The 20,541-nt window shown below is 40.1% G+C and overlaps 4 protein-coding genes, 2 long non-coding RNA genes and 1 other non-coding gene across 23 annotated transcripts in view; 6 read left to right on the forward strand and 1 right to left on the reverse strand.

Moving 5' to 3' along the window:
- The window catches only part of LOC116920282 (speckle-type POZ protein), a 43,204-nt gene extending 35,090 nt beyond the window's left edge, over positions 1-8,114 (forward strand). For 9 of the 15 annotated variants that reach the window (XM_045167716.1, XM_045167722.1, XM_045167711.1 and 6 more), the window contains one exon: positions 4,458-5,861. In XM_045167716.1, coding sequence (XP_045023651.1) covers positions 4,458-5,576 — 1,119 coding nt within the window. In that variant the 3' untranslated portion in view covers positions 5,577-5,861. Of the gene's footprint in view, positions 1-676; positions 804-1,957; positions 3,891-3,967; positions 4,368-4,457; positions 6,393-6,717 lie in introns of those variants that run through there. The other 6 variants (XM_045167719.1, XM_045167718.1, XM_032926468.2 and 3 more) reach the window with 6 other exon arrangements.
- On the reverse strand, positions 468-1,733 carry LOC123468025. Its single transcript, XM_045167723.1, has one exon. It carries the CDS (start codon positions 1,731-1,733, stop codon positions 468-470), a length of 1,266 nt encoding a protein of 421 aa, XP_045023658.1.
- Positions 7,967-10,930, forward strand: LOC123468026 (speckle-type POZ protein-like). Its single transcript, XM_045167724.1, has 4 exons — positions 7,967-8,105; positions 9,036-9,161; positions 9,306-9,486; positions 9,602-10,930. Exons 3-4 carry the CDS (start codon positions 9,435-9,437, stop codon positions 10,744-10,746), a joined length of 1,197 nt encoding a protein of 398 aa, XP_045023659.1. The 5' UTR covers positions 7,967-8,105; positions 9,036-9,161; positions 9,306-9,434; the 3' UTR covers positions 10,747-10,930.
- Trnar-ccu lies at positions 8,705-8,777 on the forward strand. Its single transcript has one exon. It is a non-coding gene; the product is annotated as a tRNA-Arg (tRNA).
- A 1,990-nt stretch (positions 10,931-12,920) lies between the features above and the next one.
- On the forward strand, positions 12,921-17,454 carry LOC116920409 (speckle-type POZ protein-like). Of its 3 annotated transcripts, XR_006642062.1 has the most exons (7): positions 12,921-13,183; positions 14,960-15,048; positions 15,140-15,365; positions 15,425-15,722; positions 15,817-16,814; positions 16,883-17,004; positions 17,204-17,454. XR_006642062.1 is itself a non-coding variant. In XM_045167728.1 (3 exons), the coding sequence occupies exon 1, from the start codon at positions 13,586-13,588 to the stop codon at positions 14,552-14,554; it is 969 nt and encodes a 322-aa protein (XP_045023663.1). In that variant the 5' UTR covers positions 13,192-13,585; the 3' UTR covers positions 14,555-15,048; positions 15,140-15,365; positions 15,425-15,615. The 3 variants fall into 3 exon arrangements, 2 of the variants coding, with proteins under 2 accessions (XP_045023663.1, XP_045023664.1); XM_045167728.1 differs by lacking the exons at positions 12,921-13,183; positions 15,817-16,814; positions 16,883-17,004; positions 17,204-17,454 and having other exon boundaries at positions 13,192-15,048; positions 15,425-15,615; XM_045167729.1 differs by lacking the exons at positions 12,921-13,183; positions 15,817-16,814; positions 16,883-17,004; positions 17,204-17,454 and having other exon boundaries at positions 13,192-15,048; positions 15,140-15,344; positions 15,425-15,615.
- Positions 17,455-17,525: 71 nt separating this feature from the next.
- On the forward strand, positions 17,526-18,701 carry LOC123468028. The gene is made up of 3 exons (XR_006642063.1): positions 17,526-18,113; positions 18,375-18,443; positions 18,514-18,701. It is a non-coding gene; the product is annotated as an uncharacterized LOC123468028 (long non-coding RNA).
- A 36-nt stretch (positions 18,702-18,737) lies between these two features.
- Positions 18,738-19,295, forward strand: LOC123468030. The gene is made up of 2 exons (XR_006642065.1): positions 18,738-18,908; positions 18,968-19,295. It is a non-coding gene; the product is annotated as an uncharacterized LOC123468030 (long non-coding RNA).
- The last annotated feature ends 1,246 nt before the right edge of the window (positions 19,296-20,541 follow it).

Below are 20,541 nucleotides of genomic sequence, written 5' to 3' on the forward strand. Positions count from 1 at the left end.
TGATGCAATTTTATAGTCAATAGAGAACGTTCCGGCCTGGATTGAGTACCGCAACGGACTCTAAAATATAAAAGTTCATCTCTCTCGGTAGCAAAAATATTACCCTTACGTTGTGATTAAGTCATTTATTTAAATATTAGATGAACATCCCTATGTGCGTATCCAGAACACGTAACACAAGTGTAAGGCATTCATATAGTGGACAGTGGAATGGAGCAAGGAAAACTTCAAGGTACCACATTGTTTCAGTGTTCATTGACAATTATTGATTTTTTTTATTTCTTCCTTCTTTAAATTTACTAAAACTTTTAAATTGCAAATTTTAAAATGACAAAACTTGAAGTTTAAAAAAATTAATAATTTTTAAGAAAATTTTCAAAATAAAAATTTATTTTGATTTTTAATGAATTTTGCCTCATCTTACATATATACTATATATGTATTTTATTGGATTAAATTGCTGGATATCATATATATATGTATGATATACATATATATATAATAAATATAATCAGCCAATCAGGAAAAATGGGTTCCTCGTTTCGTTTGAAATTCTCGTAGATAATAGATGCTAATTGTCCGCAATCTTCTATCGGTAAGTTGCGTTCAGAGTTTAGGTTATCCTTCTTCCAGATCAATTCCAATATTGCGATTGTACCCCGCTTCACGGCAAGTGCTTCCTTGTGCAATTTCGGTTTGAAGATCCAGAAGTGTTGTGAAGCCCGCTTGCACTCTTTCAAAAGGATGTCTTTATTGCTGGCTCGATGAATGACGTAATGCGTTGGAAATCGCTCAAACGACCAGTAAGTTTCCACGTTCGTTTTAAAAATGACAAAGGAATGATGCGAAAGCAATCCAATACGTTCTAAGATGGAACACATCACGACATACGCAGAAAATATATATACAGGTAGAACTATAAAGAAAAACATTAATCTTTTGAAGAATTTTTCCGATTGGAAAATTTCCTGTGCTATAGAAAACGGTAAGGTAGTAAGCCCTACCACAGCCGTAATAATAATGGCTGCTAAAATAACGCATTTTAGTCGTGCCGCAGTATAAAGCTGAACCTGAGATAAAGTCTCTGAAGCGCTTAAACGTTGCACTTTACAAAACAATTTATCCACGCTCATGTAGCAACTACTTGCTGAATATCGGGGTTGATCGGCAGCTTCATCAAAATAAACTTGATCATCGCACTTTAATTTAATGCGATTAAAAACCGTATCAGCAAATTTTTGACAGTTCTCATCAAGAAGATGGTAAACATCGTTTAAACAATCTTTCCTCCAAATGTAAATGATTAATTCGCCGATTGTTGTCTTCCCGCCCTCAGTTGTTTTATTTTCTTTGATGCTTGTCAACGATGTCGAACCAGTCGTTCGTATTTTCCTTTGGTACATGTCACGAACGTTCTCTAGTTTCTTCGAACGTTGAATCGTGATGCCTTTGGTGTTTTTCTCGATCGACCACCACCAATCGTTCGTTTCCATTACGACAAACGCGTGATAAAACATTGCGTCTATCAACTGCCACGAAGAGAGCGGATTGCTGTAGATGGACGCTTTTTTTATCTCTTCATCCGTGTCGATCAAGTTTACCAATTTTTGTCGAAGTTGGTCATCCGTAATCCAATAACCACGTGTGTCAGATTGATCGGCACCAGGATCAAAATACAATTTACAGGTGTAGTTGCCACCAGTAGACGCACTTGGTGATAGTGAAAGTGACATTTCCTGTTGCTGCTGGTTATAATTATTCTGTATTCGTCTAGTTAGGACTTTAAGCGTGAACTAGTGCCTATGAGGCGACGTGTTGATTGACACGGGAACGCTTTGACCACCACACTGGTCTCAAATTCACGTTGAAGTTATATATACACAGGATATAGAACGAGCATCAGACCTTATCTTCTCCACGTCATTGCAATTAGAAGGAGATGGTTGTGGGCGACTTATCTCGGGATGGTGATTAAGATGTAAATGTCATATTTATTTATGTCAACATGCCGTTTGTCGACTGTACCAAAAAACCTATAGCCGTAACTTAAATGTCCGATTTTGAAATGTAAGCCTATCCGCCTATCGTTGGTGGTTCTGCAATAAACTGCGTGTAATACGTTTTGCAACACAACGGGCTTAATTCTGACCTAATCGTAAATATTCGCCGGTAAATGTTGAGCTAATAAATAGCTTAATGGCTACATCTTGTGGCCTTTTTTCTCTGGTGTATGTCGGCTCTGCACTCACAATTTTTTAGGGTCACCGAAGGAAGTGGATAGTCGCTTCGGAGACCCTTTCGATGACCATCGCATGCGTCGAAGGCTTCGTAGCACCAAGTTCGAGCTTCGAAGGGAGGCCCCCTAATTCGTAGACCCCCTATGCTTCGAAACGAGCTATTACATTCAAAGTTCGTAGACGTATTCATCGTAGCGTCCATTTTATACCACAACAAGCTCCGAAGCTATGTAGCAATGTTATTGCGAAGCTACAAATTCGAAGCTATGCTATAAATAGTTTCATCTGGCAACCAATATGGCTAAAAGATATAAAGAAATGTGGATTTTATTAGATTTCACCTCCTTTTATTCAAGTTTCATAACACAGCACCGTTGTCCATTAGATCTTCATTTGTGTGGTGTTTATGATTGGTGGTAGGAAGCGAATTGGAAGTGATGTTCGGATTTTCGGAAAAATTTCTAAGTCCCAACGCCTATCGTCTAATACCATATGATTGTGAAGACAAAATAATATGTCTAGATTAGCGCAGTGGATGAGTATCCGACTGCGACCCGGGAGTCCCGTGTTCTATACCAGTCCCATCCAAATCTTTTATTTCAATTCTCCTATCTTCGACAAATGCATCGAAGGGGTCAACGAATACTATCATCGAATGTTAGTTGATAGGTCTTCGAAGAAGGGGTCTTCCTGTTTCGAAGCAATACCCCTCCGAATTCGACGCACTCTTCATTTCGCATCGAGTTCGAAGCATCTTCGATGACCCTAAAAAAATGTGAGTGTGGGGTCCAATTAAAACTTTTGATGCACGTCACATCGCCATACGCGACCGGCATTTTTCTTTGAGAGTATTTTTGCTTCGAAGTGTATATTTAGGATTGTTTTCATCATGATGCTTCATGAAAATTGCGTGTTGTATAGTAGGGGCGTGTTTACTGAAATGAATGTGAAGCCGCTTATTGTTTCGACTATTGCATAGTACCCTTTAATTTCACAAAAGTTTAATGAATTTTTTTGTGTATGTTTCCATAGTAATTTCTACTTGCTCTTCTATTGGAACCTGTTACCTGTTGAACTCCGATTGAATTGCGCAACGTGTAATTTTCCTAACGTCTAAATCCACTAGCAAACTCAACAAAACAAAAAACGTAATAACAGCCATAAGTTTTGGCGTTGTTTAAAATGCCACTCAAAAGCCATTCTTATCCTCCAGCTCCTACTTTATTGAAGTTTCACGTTGTTTGATATTTAGTGGCCGATATGAAGAAATTTATTCGACAAATTTTAGTTACCAAGGCCAGAAAACCAAAGCGCCCGAAAGCGCCTTAGCCTCGTTCCTTCCTTTAGGATCGGAAGGGGCAATCAGGTAAGTCAGGGCAAAAGGGATAGGAGAGAAAATGATCCATGATGGCCGCCATAGCAAACCCTTACTCCTTTTTTTCAAATCACACCTGTTTGACTCAAAGTTGCACACCACATGGACTCATTTTCAGTTGCAATTTGTCCAGTGGTTAGCGCTCCCTCAGTGGCAGGAGGATGTCTGCGGTGGAACAGTTGATTACCAACCGTCACATCCTCACTGCATTTATAGGTGATGGAGCAGTGAAAAATTTCAAATGGACGATGCAGAGAAATAGAGAAAAGAACTTTTGGGTGATAAATTGTTTTTTTTATTTATCCAACAGTGAAAAAAAAAATATATTGAAAGTGAATGTTATTTACGATTGCAGATGAGGCAAAGAAGGTGCAGAGAAATTAATGGCACTTGGTGATTGATAAGCGGTTGGAAAAAGCCAATTTGCGTAAGCAGTGCAAACTGGGCAGGCATTCCCGTTTGGTGAGGAAACTCACGCTGACTAGCTGGCCATTAGAAGTTTATGGAAATGTGCGCATTCGAGACGATACGTCTTTAAATTGTTGGAAAAGGACCAAGTAGAGTGGCAGTTTTCCCGCAACTGACCAGAAAGCTATTCCCAGAAAGCAGATGTGACGTGCTAATTGCGTTATTACAACTCAATATCGCTGGGCATTTGTTAAACGTTTAGCTTACAGACATTCGCTAAGTAATCGTTTGATTTGTTCCACTGAATGCGTCGTCTTGCCATCGTATTATGGCAAAATCTTGTCTTCGTGAGTCTTATTTTCTTATTCCTCTCAGTTGCCATCTAGCTCTTACGTCTCATCGTTACAGCTCATTAATTTTCGCTTTCCCATTTTCAGGTTTTGCCCACATCAGTTCACTTTTGGCTGTTCAAAACCCAAGTTTTTTGGTCGAGTCCTCATCGTTTCATCACTTTGAAGAAAGGCGGCGTTCACCGAATTTCTTCGTCGCAAGCAAAGATGAATCAGATCGTTAAGAAGACAGGTACTTTCCAATTAGGAGCGTCGTTTACACCTTCCCTTGCTGATAATTGGTGTCAAACGGTGAGCGAAATTAGCCAAACTGATTTCGAGTGGAATGTCCAGCTTCCCTATAAAGAATATCCAATGCCTTCTATGACATCATCTACCGTCTCATCGGGAGCATATTGTACGTGGACTCTTAGCCTCGGTGATGATGAATCAAATATCAAGATTGTTTTGTCTATCAAACCCGGCTTGGATCATTCCAAAATCGTTCATCACCTTCGAGTGAGCGCCGGAATTGCAGACAAGAAAGGCAACCTGTCTTTCGCAAAAACGACCTTGATAGACAGAAATACCGGAAGTAGTTTTGGCAATGAAAATGATATCCTAAAAATCAATAAAGAAGAATTATGGAAATCCGACTGCTACGAAAAGGATGGCAACTTTACCATCTATTGCGCTGTCGCAGTTTGGGCTTTGAAGGAAACCAAATCGGGCTCTTTATCAAAAATCACATCTAATATTTCCGATAATGAGTTTGTTCAAACGCAGCTTAAACAACTTCTTGAAAATCAGACAGCACAAGGTGACGTTATCTTAAACGTTGGAGATCGAATTTTTCGTGTCCACAAGAACATTTTATCTGCAAAAAGCCGAGTATTTGCTGACACGTTTTATCAGAGAACACGAGAGAAGTTGTCGAACCCCATAGATATCCAAGACGTCGATCCTGACGTCTTCCAAGCGGTACTCGTTTACATCTATTCCGGCCGGATATCTCCCGGAACAATGGAGAAAAAGGCTGTCGGTGTTTTCGTAGTAGCGGATAAGTATTCGATTTATCATTTGAAAACCCGATGCATAGCTCATTTGATGAAGAGGATGTCCGCTGTCAATTGCGCAGAGTTGCTTGCAATTGGCGATCAGTCTCATCCAGCGGCGCGTTTGAAAAAGTATGCGGTTGATTTCCTCCAGCATTTCCTGTTTTTGTAATGGTGACCGATGAATGTAGCGGATGATGAAAGCTCGTTTGGTTGTGTGAATCGATTTAAACGCGATGTAAACTACCTGAAGGTCTCAGATGTCTTATCATAATGTAAGAAAAGAATGTATTGTCGGATTAAAGTTTGCTAGGAATTTATCTAGATTTGGTCTGTTCCAGAATTGTTGCGTTAATAGTGTTACGTGTTTTCTATTTGTATGCTATTGTTAGATCTCCTTTTCTGTGTTGATTGAACAAGGAAATTGAAAAATACTAAGAGAGGTGTACCAAGAAAAGTGAATCAAGTGTATTTTATCTGTGGTTATTAACTCACAACTCAAACAGGGAGGACGGATGAACCGATGTCGGAGGAGGCTGTTGGCATTCATTTTTCTCACGGATCGACCAATGATATCGAGACAGTTACCCCGAGGCAAGCAGGTGGCAGATTTGGTTTGTGTTTTTTCACTCATGTGCGTTAAAGGAAAGGGAAGGGAGAGAAAGAAAATCCAAAATGGCTGACCTTTTGCTAGTCCCTATCCTTAAAACGTCGGCAATTGGAAGGGCAGATTTTGTTTTTCTTCACTCATGTGCGTTAGTGGAAAGGGAAGGGAGAGGAAAAAAATCCAAAATGGCCGACCTTTTGCTAGTCCCTTCCCTTAAAACGTCAGCAATTGGAAGAGGAGGATTAAAAAAAGTTCATTTTGTTCTGGTGCTTCGCTCTGAGTAGGTTGTTCACGTTTTGATCATAGCCTGGCCGATTCTCTTCCCTCTGGTGTTGTTTCACTAGTTAACATCGTTTAAAGTGTTCATTATTCAAGTGAAAGGTATGTGGAATATCTCTAGGAAAACAAATTTCTAATGACAATGTCGAAGCCATGCCATTTTTGCTACGTAGCTGTTGTCTTTCCTATAATCATAGTCATTACTTGCATTACTTGCAAGAGATGTGACTGATGTTTATAACTTTTAAGTCTTTTTCACCCTGTTCTCTCATCATTCCCCAAACACATTACATTTACCTTCTTGTCATCGTGGATAGTTTGTCCATGGCCACGACCTTATCAAAGTTTTTCTTCGTGCTCTTTGTTGTTATTTTGTTAAGAATGTTAGTCAGAGTGTGTATCTTATTTATCATTTTACCATTTGCAGAATTTGCACACCACATTGGTAGACGTTTTGCTTTCATCGACAACAGTTTATTGGGTCTCTTCCAGTCCATATCATCACTCCAAAAGAGGAAAATATTTGCCGAATTTCTTGTGCTAAACAAAAATGAATGAAAGCGCTGAGAAATCATTTACCACACAAGTAGAAGAGACGTTCAGACCTTTGTTTGCTGATAATTGGTGTCAAACGCTTAACGAGGTTACGACAACGGATTTCGAATGGAACATTCCGTTTCCGTTTCTAGAATATCCTCCGCCTTCTATGAAATCATCCCGTTTTTCATCTGAAGACTTTTGCTTTTGGACTCTTCATCTTACGCAGGAATACGGACTAAGAATACGTATTGAAAATCAGCCCGGCGCCAACAACACTAGAACCGGCAGTCCCGCTCAAGTGATCACTGGAATTGCGAATATAAAAGGCGATTTGCTTCCCAAACAAATTGTCTTTACTCAGTTAGATCCAGAATATCAGAAGCTGGTGTTTCATTGTGATTATCATAAACTTCAAACATCTGAATTTTACGAAAAAGAAGGTAATGTTACCATCTACTGTACTGTAAAACTTTGGTCTTTGAAGGAAACCAAATCGGGCACGTCTTTGTATAAAGTTGCGTCCGATGTTTGTCACAAAGAATTAGTTTTGACCCAACTTGAAGAACTATTTAAAAACAAGTCGCTAAGTGACGTTAAGTTAATCGTCGGAGGGCGAACATTGCACGCTCACAAGATCATCCTATCAGCAAGAAGCAAAGTGTTTACTGCCATGTTTGAGCATGAAACAGCAGAGAAATTGTCGAACAAGGTAGACATCCGGGACATCGATCCGGACGTTTTCCATGAAGTGCTCGGTTACATGTACACTGGCCGGATGTCTTCTGGAACGCTGGAGAAAATGGCAGTCGGTGTTTTGGCGGTAGCGGATAAGTATTTGCTGGATCAGTTGAAAGCTGAGTGCGAAACTCATTTGATAAACAGCATGTCCGCCGACAATTGTGCGGAGCTGCTTGCACTTTCCGCCCAGCCTCATCCAGCGATGCATTTGAAAAAGTATGCTTTTGATTTCCTCCGGCGTTATCCTTCCCTTGTGATGGCGACCGATGGAGGGAAAAAGGCGAAAGAAGAGAAACTCCTTTGGTGGTATGAATCCATTGAAATGCTGTGCAGTCAGAGGGTATTGGATGCCTAGCATTAGATGAGAAATAACTGCACTGTTCGAATGAAAATAATCTGCAAAAAAATTAATCTAGAATCGGTCTGTTCCAGAATTCTTGTTATAAGTTGTGTTTTTTGGATATAGTGAAGTTACGTCTCCTATTCATCTCGTGGGCTGTGTCAACTGAACAAGGAAATCGAAATATACAAAGCAAAGTGAGTCAAGTTCTTTATCTCCCGCTGTTAATAATTTCTATAGGGATCACGGATGTCCATGTCTGCGGAGGCTAACTGGCTGTTGGCATTCATTTTCCTCACGGATCCAGGAGATTCCCTAATGAATCGTCCAATGACACCGAGACAGTTACCCGAGGCAAACAGTTGGCAAAATTTGGTTTCACTCGGATGCGTTAGGGGAAGGGTGAGAAAGAAAAATCCAAAATGGCCGACCGTTTGATAGTCCCTTCCCTTAAAACGTCAGAACTTGGAAGGTCAAGTTTGGGAAATCCATTCAGTTCCGGTGCATCTCATTAGTGGCTCGTTCTCGTTTAGATCATCGTCTGAGCCAATTCCCTTATCTGTGTTGCTGTTTCATTATTAGTTCTACATCGTTGGAAATGTTTGGCATTCAAGCGAACAGTGAGGATATTTTTGTATTTTAAACCAAGTTAAATTAGATATTAGTCGTAACTATAGTAGACACATTTAGTTGACTGAAATAACACTGCGGAGACTCTTGAGTGCACTTACGTCACGTTTGTAAGAATCGGACGGGGAAAAGCGGATGCATTTTTGAGCTTCTCTTATCGTCATCAGCCTCTGTGGCCTAATGGATAAGGCACCGGCCTCCTAAGCCGGGGATTGCGAGTTCGAGTCTCGCCAGAGGTACTCATATAATATATCATTTACATATTACGTGTCAGCGGATATATAGAATCTATTTTTTAATATCGGACTGTAACGTGAGAGAAAAGATCGTGTTGATCACGTGGATGGCCCGTCTTACTTGAGTCGTTTTTTAAAATTTGGATTACTTATATAGATCGCATAATTAGAACAGCAAGTTATAGGGAGGTTATCTCTATAAAACGGAAAAAAAAATTATTGCTCGTTAATTGGTCATCTTCTTTGCTCTGTTCATTTTAGATTAGCAGCAGCGAATAAACCACGAAATGGCAGATGATTTTGGACATCTTTGATGCAATGTGGTGTAATGTGGTTCTAGTCCGTGGAAACTGTTACGGCTTGCGGAGTACCGTCCCGGATCGCAAGGTATGAAAAACCATCTTTCTATAACTATTTGCTAAATCACGTTTGACCTGCCCAAATTCTAAAGCAAAAGACTATTTTTAACATGGCAAAGAATAGCGAAAGGGGGGAGTGGAGTGAGCTAACCCAACAATTATTTCATCAAAGTTCTATTCCAGGAAGCAGAAATGACGCTTTAATTAAATTTAATCGCTGATGCCAAAGGCGGTTCTTCGTTGGCCAAACGCATAGCTCTCAGTTATTCGGAAATCAATCGTTTCTGATTGTTTCGCTGAAATGCATCGTCTTATTGTCATCGTGGATAGTTTGTCCTTGGCGAGGACTTACGGTAATCAAAGTTTTTCTTCTTTCTTCTCAGTTGTCATTTAGTCCTTAAGGCTTGTCGGAACGAGTTATTTGTTCCTCGCTTTACCATTTTCACATCGAGTACCGTTTTGCTTTAGTGAATTTTCTTGGTCTGGGGACGGTGTCCGCCGAATTTCTTCTGCTAAGCAAAATGAATCAAATCGATGAGAAAGCAGGTACCACACAACTAGAAGAGACGTTCAGACCTTTGTTTGCTGAAAATTGGTGTCAAACGCTTAGTGAAGTCACGACAACGGATTGCGAATGGAACATTCAGTTTCCTTTGCTAGAATATCCTCCACCTAATATGAAATCATCCCGTTTTTCATCAGGAAACTATTTCTTTTGGAATATCAGCATTTCTTCCTCGACTGATGAAATATATTTTCACCTGCAGATGGAAAAAGGTGAGAGCTTTTCTGAAATCCTCTCACACTTTCAAGTGATCACTAGAATTGCAAACAAAAAAGGCATTTTGCTTCCCATACGTACGGAAATTGTTGGGTTGAATTCTAGCCCTAACAGTTTCTACAGTCCGCGTGTGTTTAGTTTCAAAAGAAACGAACTTCAAAATTCAAAATTTTATGAACAAGGAGGCAACGTTACCATTTACTGTACTGTCAAAGTTTGGACTCCAAAAGAAACCAAATCGGGCACGTCTGAAATTGCACCCGCTGTTCATCATAACCAGTTAGTTCTCACTCAGTTTGTAGAATTTTTTGAAAACAAGACGCTGAGTGACGTCAACTTAAACGTCGGAGGACGAACATTCCATGCCCACAAGATCATCCTAGCGGCAAAAAGCAAAGTATTTGCGGCCATGTTTCAGCATAAAACTGCAGAGAGTTTGTCGAACACCGTGCACATCAAAGACGTCGATCCTGACGTTTTCCGAGAAGTGCTCCGTTACATGTACACTGGCCGGATGTCTTCCGAAACGCTGGACAAAATGGCAGTCGGTGTTATGGCGGTGGCGGATAAATATTTGCTGGATCACTTGAAAACCGAGTGTGAAACTCATTTATTGAACAGCATGTGCGCCGACAATTGTGCGGAGCTGCTTGCACTTGCCTCCCAGCCGCATCCAGCGATGCATTTGAAACAGTTAGCAGTTGATTTCCTCCGGCGTTTTCCTGCTCTTGTGATGGCGACCGATGGATGGAAAAAGGCTAAAAAAGAGAATCTCGTTTGGTCGTGTGAATTGATCGAAATGTTGTGCGGACGGAAGCTTTTAGATGTCTAGCATTAGATGAGAAATTACTGTGTTGTCCGATTGAAAGTAAACTGTAACTGTAAGAAATTAACCTGGAATAGATTTGTTCCAGAATTGTTTTTTCAGTTGTGTGTTTTTTTATAATATGCTAAAGTTAAATCTCCTGTGCAGTGTTAAGGGAACAAGGAAATCGATAAATACACAGGAAAATGAGCCAAGTTTTTCATCCGCCGCTTTTAATAGTTTCTATAGGGATCGATATAGGATTGAATAAATTCTACAGCGACTGCGGAGGCTGGCTGCCTGTTGGTATTCATTTCGCTCACGGATCCAGGAGATTCCGCAATGGATCGTCCAATGGGGCTGTGACCATTACCCGAGGCAAACAGGTGGCAAAATTTTGTTATTTGCCAAAGGGAAGGGAAGGGAGAGAAAAAGAAATTCATAATGGCCAACCGTTTGCTAGCCCCTCCCCTTAAATCGTCAGTAGTTGGAAAGGTAAGATTGAAACTCCATTTAGTTCTGGTGCTGTCCTCTGAGTGTTTGTTTACTTTTTGATTCTCGTCTGAGCCAATTCCCTTCGCTGTGTTGCTGCTTCATTAGTTGGCATCAAGTTCTGCACGTGTTTAGCAATCAATAAAGAAGGCCATTTTAAGGTATTGAAAACACAATTTTCTAGCAGGTAAGTCTGTTGGCTAATGATGGAAGCCATACTATTTTTGAGTACGGAGCCAATGGCATCAAAGAGTTTCTTATGTTTTTAATTATTTGTTACAAACGTTTGTTTCTTGGGCTAATCATTCTTTCTTTTCCAATTTTCTTGTTTCCGATCGACATCCTCTAACGAAATGCAAAGATTATTTTTTTGTCCAATCGTTAAAGCCATTTTCTGCCTTAAATTTTTTTTTTTTGTCTATTCTCGCTGTTACAGTTCCTTGTTGTTTTATTTCCTATTTTCTGTTTTTTCCAGCATCGGTCACTTACTGCTCCTACAAAAAAGAATTTTCTTGATCGAGTCGGCACTGCGTTACATTAAAAAAATAAGGCAGGCTCCGTCATTTGCTCGTAACAAGCAGAAATGGATGGGATCGTTGTGGGAAGAGTTACGCTCATCAAAAAATCAACGTTCAGACCGTCCCTTCCCGACGATTGGTGTCCATCGGTGACAAAGATTTCTAAAACCAAGTTCGAATGGAACATTCAGTTTGCGTTTCTAGAAAATCCCACCACTTCTATCAAATCGCCCCGCTTTTTATCGGAAGATTATTGTGCTTGGACCCTTAGCCTCCGTGATACGAACCTATCCATTGATATTCTACTGCATTTGGAACGAGGTGCACAGTATTCCGAAATTGCTAAACCCATTCAAGTGAGCACCAGGATTGCAAACAAGAAAGGCGAATCGCTTTATCCTTCCGAAAAGCTAACCGTTTTTTCCGAACGATCTAATTTCCTCTGACGAAGACATGGTGTATAGCATCGATAAACATGATTTTAGGAAACCAAAGTTTAATGGAACGAGAGATAACTTAAACATCTATTGTACTGTCGAAATTAGTACTTTAAAAACCAAATCAGGTTTCTATTAATCTAAAGATTCATCCGACATTCGTCGGAGTCAATTGATTCTGACGCAGTTGGAAGAGTTTTTAGAAAACAAAACACTGAGTGACGTTTACTTAAATGTCGAAGGGTGAGTCTTTCATGGCCACAAGATCATCCTAGCGGCAAGAAGCAAAGTATTTGCCGCCATGTTCAATCATGAAACAGCAGAGAAATTGTTGAGCAACGTAGACATCCAAGACGTCGATCCTGACGTTTTCCAAGAAGTCCTTCGTTACGTGTACACTGGCCAGATGTCTTCTGGAACGCTGGACAAAATGGCAGTCGGGGTTTTGGCGGTGGCGGACAAGTATTTGCTGGATCAGTTGAAAGCCGAGTACGAAACTCATTTGATGAAGAGGATGTCCGCCGACAATTGCTTGGAGCTGCTTGCACTCGCCGCCCAGCCGCATCCAGCGATGCATTTGAAAAAGTAAGCAGTTGATTATTTCAGGCGTTTCGCTTCTCTTGTAATTCGCTTCTCAAAGTAATTCATCCGCCGCTGTTAATTCATGTAGGAAAGACGGATGAAACGATGTCGGCGGAGGCGGTTGGCATTTATTTGTCTCACGGATAGGCCAATGATATCAAGAGAATTACCCGAGGCAAACAGGTGGCAGATTTGGTTTCTCTCGGATGCGTTAGGAAAAAGGGAAAGGTAAGAAAGAAAATCCAAACTGGCCGACCGTTGCTAGCCCCTCCCCTTAAATTGTCAGCAGTTTGAACGGAGGTTAGGGTTGATAAGTTCATTTAGTTCTGGTGCTTCCCTTCGATTGTTTGTTCACTTTCTGAGTTAATTTCACATTCCATGTGATGCAGTTTCATTAGTTCTACGCCGTTGAAAGTGATCATCATTCAAGCAAAGGTAAATGTGGGGTATTTCAAGAGAAAAAATTTGTTAGCAACGAGGTCAAGGCCATGATGTTTGTGCCACGTAGTAAATGTCTTTCCTAGAATCAGAGTTTCTTTCATGTCTCATTACTTGTAACAGTGGTGACTGCTGTTTATAACCTCTTAATCTTTTTCTTTCTGTTCTCCTGCTATTCCCCTATTGACAGATGCTAAAATGTTTTTATTCCCTAGTTGTTTTTGCCTTTATTCTGTGTAAATTCATCGTTTTCCAAACATTTGCCACGTACTTGGATCCTTCTTCTATTTTTCTCCCTACATGTGCACAACAATTTGAACCTTTCTAGCCCTCACTTTCTCACAAACGTCTTCATTCGTCTTCTGCTCTTCAAAGCGAATAGTTGAACATTTCACTTGGATGACGTTCAGCAAGTCACTTGCTGATTCTTCTCAATCAGCAATGAACCAAGTTGCAAAGAAAACATCATCTAGTGAACCAGTTAAGCCTTTGAAGTCCCAAAATTTGTGTAGTACCGAGTATGAAATCGATAAAGTCGATTTCGAATGGAACGTTCGAGTTGCTTGTTTTGAATCCTTGAATGAAATTTTTGGATCTCCGTCCACGTCTTTTTTCCCATCTAAAAGAAATCCCTGTATGAAGTGGACATTAACATTTTGTGAAGATAGTCCTGGCTTCAGAATTCTGCTGGAGTCGTACACGCCGCACTCGGATCTTGCTGTTTTGGACGAACCTGTTCGTGTCAAAGTGTCGCTCTTAAACATCAAACGCGAGATGCTGCTCCCGAAAGTGACTGTTTTACCGAAAGGTTCCAAAGTAAATCATGAAGTTCTTCATCTGGACAAAAAAACTCTTAACGAATGCCTCCAGAAAGATGGAAGTTTCAGTATCCATTGCGAAATTGAAATGTGGATGTCGAAAGAAACTGGCTCGGGCGTATTCTCTTGTCCAGGAGCTTCACGGGATGTCGAAACCGTCGTACCTCAACTTGATCTGCAAGTTCCACCTAAAAAGAAAAAGATACGCCGCAGGAAGAAAAAGAACTCGATCGAAGAACTCTTTAAAAAGATGAATTTAAGTGATGTTACACTTGTTGTCGGAGGCCGCGAATTCCAAGTCCACAAGACGGTCATTGCTTCCAGAAGCCCAGTTTTAGCCGCTTTGTTTAAGACACCAGGTGAATCGTCAACGCGTGTGGAAGTCAAAGACGTCGATCCTGACGTGTTCCAGGAAGTCTTGCGTTTTATCTACACGGGTAAAGTACCCTTGGACAAGATGGCGAAGATGGAACCCGAAATCTACGTTGCTGCGCACAAGTTTCAGCTGGATGCCTTGAAATATGAATGCGTTAATTACAAGGTTAAATAAAGCCATCTGGTAACTGATTACTGGAATGACTGGAGACTCCCGATCAGCGCCTTCCAGCCCAAATGAAGTGGCGTGCCCTCAAATTTTCCCAGAAGGACATCGAAGAGATTCTGCTACACCTTTAAACGGAGATAAGAGTTCAGAATTCGATGAATGTTTGTTAGGGCTGGTGGAGAGTTCAATTGACTTGACCAACAAGACCCCAGATTTCCTGTAAAAACAAGTTAATCGAGAAATAAAAGGCATCTAGAAAAATGGAAAATGTCATCATAAAATTTTCTCCTTGTTGCATCGAGTGCCATTCAACTTTTCAACTAACAAACTGAATGCAAACAAACCACGAAAAAAAAAGTTGTTTCAACAGGCACACAAACCTAATTGTTCTTGTTTTATCATTTGCATTAGAGTCAGAATTCCAAGGCAGTTCCGATGGCTTAAAATGTTCAACTGGAAGCGAACGTGTCTCGTCCGGAGTCATTGGAACTCAAAAATATGTAACTATCGTTTAAATTCTTTATGTTGTTCGCGTTGTTTTGAAGGTCTTGCGTAGCAAATTATCTTGATTGTTGTTCTTTTTCTGTGCAGAATAAATCCAGGAAGAGACTGTTAATGCGATTCAACTTCATGATGAATCACAGCAGCAAGATGTGCGTCTAAATTCCCCTGCAAAACGTGTGACTAGCCATATCCTTTTTGAAACAAGTTTGATTCCTGAACTTGTTCTGTGTCTTTCTCGACGAACTGAATAGAACTCTGTTTTCCTACTTCAACACCTTTTGGAAGTTTCGTGGTGAGTACGTTGAACGGGCAGGTCATTAATTTTTGCACCAAATTGGTCATTTTGGTAATTGACTCTTGTTTTGATTTTAGATGAACAGCCTTCACCAAAGTCTGGTGCTCGTTAAAAGACTGGCAGACACGCTTGGGACGACGACTTTAGCGATAATCATCGAAGATGTTCTGGAAAGAGACTCGTGAAAGACTTTCGGAGATGTGGAAAGATTAATCTGAAGAAAAACTGGCGACAAGTTTGGTGGAGCTTTCAACGAGATTTGCTCAATCCAGAGAAATATTCGTGAATATTTTGACCAACCAACTCCACACGATAAATAGCTTTAGACCGGGATTTCACAATCAACGTTCATCGATTCTTCTTCTAATTAAAATGGTAACACGAAAATTAAACACTATTGTTAACTTAATCTTCATTTTTTCATTTTAATTTGTTCCGCATATTGTTTCCATCGTTTTTAAATTCGCAGAATATTACGAAATTCGTTATTTAGCAGTTGACGACAATTGGGTTTCATTTGGCGTTCGAAATACTTTACGCCTGCTATTATCTGAATCACGTGAAAGGGAATTTAAAATAGAAAGAAATACAAAGATAAGTTAATTCAAATAACGCTGGTCAATTTAGAAGTCTGAGCAAGTGGGTAAAACGTAATTGTATTCTTTGTTTGTTTTTTGCTTAATTCTATTTAGACAAAACCAGAAGAGAAATTTTCTTCGTTATTAGCGGCAGATTGATTGGGCTGGATTACTCAGCTAGAATCGTCTTTGGCTGATTAAATTCATGGTTTGAGCCACTAAATAGGAGAGCTCCCATCCCATGGAATTCTCTATTGCAACGGTATCCAGTCTCATTTTAACCTTCGCATTAGGGCCAGTGGCGTTATTCAACGATGCTATACCCACTTCGGTTCCCTGATGACAAAGGCCTTTGCAGTTGCAGACCAAGACGTTGCATCATCCAACCCCGCAGTACGGAATTCCAGCTGTTCCATCCAGACAACAGCAATCGGTTTGCTTGTAGCAACAATCGGCATCCACCAGTCCACACGTCATCGCAAGAATAGCGAAAACAACAGAGATGCCGCACGTAAGTGTTGTCTTTGACAAGTTTCAGTCTGTGAGATCATAAGTTGAACAATCAATCAACATTTAACAAAATAATTTAATTTCTAACTATTGGTTTCTAAAATTCTGATCTGAATTTAATGCCACTTGTTTTACGTACGTTCTAAGTCTATTAGCTGAACATCTACCTTAATAATTATTGTATTGAAGCCTTTTTGTGAGACCATTCTAGGTCACTTCATGAACAGGGAAGTCAAATGAACCTTTTTACATTGCAACTCTTTGTAACTGTGAATCCAAGGATCGTAGTGGATGCGGTAAACTTGCATAGCCTTCCCGAAGGTTGCCGATGATTCTGTCCATCCATCATCTATTCATCTTAAACAAATGGAAAATTAAGGTATTGAGCTTTAATTTGTTGTTATTGTGGTTGGATACAGTTTAATGCCATTGTTTCTTGCTTTACAGGTGCTGCAAGGACAAAATGTGATTAAATGATGAAGCAGGCAGAAGCCCAGATCTTTCTTTCTATGTTTCCAAACGGACAGCGAATTTCTCTTTTTTGCATCGTTAATCGAACGCGGGACACGGTACACCTCGGTTCGTTTTCCAATGCCAAGATTAGTCTTTTGTTTTCATCCTACATTTTCTTCGGCTGTTCTTCGTGATTTTTCGATTAGCGAGACGCCCGTTTAAATGATCGTCTATTAGCTTGCGTTTGTTGTGACCTGGAGCCGCTTTGCCTATCCGAAGATTTATTTGTTTCTTCCCTGTTTTATTAAATCGTAGTGAATTACTGTAAGAAATGGACAAGCTGAAGAAATTTCCACGCTTGTTGTAGAAATGGGCATCCCATCAACAGCCTCTGTATCTTCCAGCTGAAACCAATGAGCAAGTCGAGCTTCTTGTAGCGCCTTTCTCGCCTCCTGCTGAGCCTTCATCTTCTTTGCCCCTCTGGAATTTGATACTCAGCTGTTCCGCCGAAACCATGGACGCCTGGAAACGATGTCAATGGAGTTGTTCTTCAGGGACGTTACAAGGACAGGCACGTATTCATTACGAATGGAAGGTTCAATCATTTCAAACTGTTTCAATTCCTCCTCTTCTTCAGGGTCCCACACGATCTCTTGTGACTAGACAAGGAGTCCTTCATCAGCAGATTTGATGTCAATCCTATCATACGGAATCAATAGGAAATCGTTCAGTGAAGCTTCGGGACGACAGTTAGGAACGAGGTGACAGGCCAAATCCGGAAGAGGATCAGCAGGGCTCTCCTTTTTAAACGGCTTTCCGTGATTTCTGACCGGAATTCGCGAATGGAATCCAAATTTGAATGCAATTGCGTTTGTGATGGTCGCCACAGGTGATGACGCAGACTGGATCTTAACCGGCTTGAACACAACGGGGTGACTGGGCACGCAAGTTTTCACATGAAGAAATTCCCGTTTCTTTCCAGGAAGAGGCTTTGGGGATGGAAACAGGGGTGTTTTCACCCGATGGATGGACGGATGGATATCAAATGGAATAGGAAATCTTGATAAAAAGATGCACTGAAAGAACTTTGTTAAATTACTCGTAAAATCGCTCTTGTAATCGTTCGGTAAATCACAGATATATCTGGATAATACTTACTAGAACAACAAGTGATTACGAAATGATGTCATTTTGCCGCTTCGGACCAAAATGAGCGTGGTTGATGGTGAGTTCATGCTGTTTTTTGTTTTTTGTTTTTTTTTGTTTAAAAAGTAGATCGTTGAGACGGACATGTTTTGTATTTATTTTTATTTTTTTCATCTCGTAACTGATACCATAATTCTAGTTTTATATAAATTCTTTTCTTGGCATAATTTGTAACTAATTGATCAGATGTTTTTTGTCACTGATCCTGTCACGGACCAACGTAAAACCGATTTTGAAACTTGCGCGGGTTTATTTTCGTGTTTCTAAAAATCAACTATAGATGGCGTGGCGACAACAACAAAACAGATCGTTCCAAATTAGAAAGTAGTCTACCTCTCTACCATGAAAGGTAAGGCGTTTATGTAACGAAATATCAATAAATTACATTTGAATCAGGTTTATTAATTTTGTTTTAATAGAGTCTAAAAGCAATAAATTTGGCATCGCTGTTGGTGTGTCTTACATTTACGGACAGAAGAAAACATAAGGTCATTCAAGGTGGTGATCTCGACTTGCTGCGTTTTCATGGTCGTGACGATTCTTTGTGCTGGCGTTTTCTTTTCATTGTGACAGTCATGTGTCTTATCAGTTGCTGCATTAATAGTGAGAAAAAAATGTGTGAATTACGTCGTTGATGGATTGGTGCTGAACAGTCTGTGGACGAGCCTAATGCTCCTTCACCTAGTGCACCATGTTAGTTTTTATTAACAAGTGAAAAAAGTAAACGAAATGGCAAAACTATCAGCTGATTGCCATTCCGTGGTATTGATGTATGCTGTGTTTAAATAAAAGAAATTCTCTATTCCACTTCCTGGTGAGTCTTTAGACATTTCGTCTCTTTTGTTTGCATGTGTAATTGCACTGTGAGTATAGGGAAACCCCTGAAACCTTGACGACTCCCAGTCTTTGAGATTTGTTATTGCAATCGTTTCCGTTTTCCTTTAATTTTTGAAGAGGCCAACTCCCCTAAAATGTAGTAAAACAATGCATTTGATGAATCGTTGCTCAGATACGACTATCATACCCGCCTTTATTTTATATATGTATTTTCTTCTATTGTCATCTTTCCATATTTTGGCGCCATTTTTGCTGCCCTTTGTGCTCAACAAACGTGCGACTGAATGTTATTTGTTTACCATGGGCCATAGTGATTGTTTTCATGACAAATTAATGTAATTTTTAAATATACTTGTAAATTTTCTTTGGGTTTCTATCGTTTTTGCCTTCGTTTCATCCAACAGAAATGTTATATTGTTCTTTCTCTTGTTTTCGCTGAATGTCCCAACAGTTCGTCGGTTTTGTTTTCGTATTGCTATCAACTGGAGAACGCCATCTGTTATCAGCTTATCTTAGTTCTATACTAAACAAAAAAATCTTGGTCGTTTAATCCGTAGAAAAAACTAAATCATAGTAAGTAAATGCCCTCTGTTTCTGAAATGTTAGGATTGCAGTGTCATTTCAGGGAATTCAAAAATTGGTCTAGAGCAGCATCAAGAACACGAAGACAGGAGAAGCGAGCTAATTAAACGAAAATCTGATAGTCATTCCATTGAAATTCTTCGTTGAACGTGATTGTTAAAATATACTTTTGTCGATTTAACATCAATCGGGAAATGATTGCAGGACCTGAAATCAATGACAACGATCCGTTGCCATTAAACTAATATCGTAAAAATTGTACAATTTCCGTAGGATGCGTGTCAGTAATGCCGGCTCATTGTGTTTCATTACATCAATAAATTCCCGATAGATGACGCTGGAGAAGTTGATTGACAAGTCATTAATTATTTTTTACTTTAGTTACTCAATTGTTTTCGGCTGAAATATGATTGTGTCAATGTGATATTGTGATTCGAACAAATGTTGTGAATTGCTCTAAATATTGTTGTTATCGCCATTAGCTGTTACAACAAAATATATTTGATCATCTTACTTGAAATAATTTTCCATTAGTTTTCACAGTGTCTATGTGTAATAGTATTTGACCATAGTATGCTGAAGCATTTTACATTCCAAATGTTCCAAGTCTTTCAATCACAAAGAGGGTTGTCCTTTAATATTCCTGACGTGTAGCTAACCACATGGCCACTTGGAGTGGGGGTACTGGCAGAGATTCAAGCAATACATCGTCGAGTTGCCAAAGCAGCTTAGCTGCTTAGCCGTGTTCGCCAGACCATCACGTGGCCACATGGAGTGGGGTAGTTGGGCATGGATCTAGGAGATGCACCGTCAAGTTCCCAGGGCAGCTGAGCCGGGTTGGTTCCCCAGACCACCACGCCACCACTTGGAGTGGGGACAATGATCTGGGGGATTCACTGTCAAGTTCCCAGGCCATCGTCCGTCCGTTGTGCCATGAATGACCCGTGAATCCTCAAGTCAACGCTAAAAGAAAAATTTTAGGCTCTAGGTTGGTTTTGCCTTATGAGGAAGAAAAAAACATAAAAATA

The sequence above is a fragment of the Daphnia magna genome, unplaced genomic scaffold, assembly GCF_020631705.1.
Source record: "Daphnia magna isolate NIES unplaced genomic scaffold, ASM2063170v1.1 Dm_contigs265, whole genome shotgun sequence".
NCBI lineage: Eukaryota > Metazoa > Arthropoda > Branchiopoda > Diplostraca > Daphniidae > Daphnia > Daphnia magna.

Coding starts and splice junctions, on each gene's coding strand:
- LOC123468025 (XM_045167723.1), bottom strand. CDS start 1,733: ATGTCACTTTCACTATCACCAAGTGCGTCTACTGGTGGCAACTACACC.
- LOC123468026 (XM_045167724.1), top strand. CDS start 9,435: ATGCATCGTCTTATTGTCATCGTGGATAGTTTGTCCTTGGCGAGGACT. Junction 9,487..9,601: donor GTCCTTGGCGAGGACTTACG/GTAATCAAAGTT, acceptor GTTTTGCTTTAG/TGAATTTTCTTGGTCTGGGG.
- LOC116920409 (XM_045167728.1), top strand. CDS start 13,586: ATGACGTTCAGCAAGTCACTTGCTGATTCTTCTCAATCAGCAATGAAC.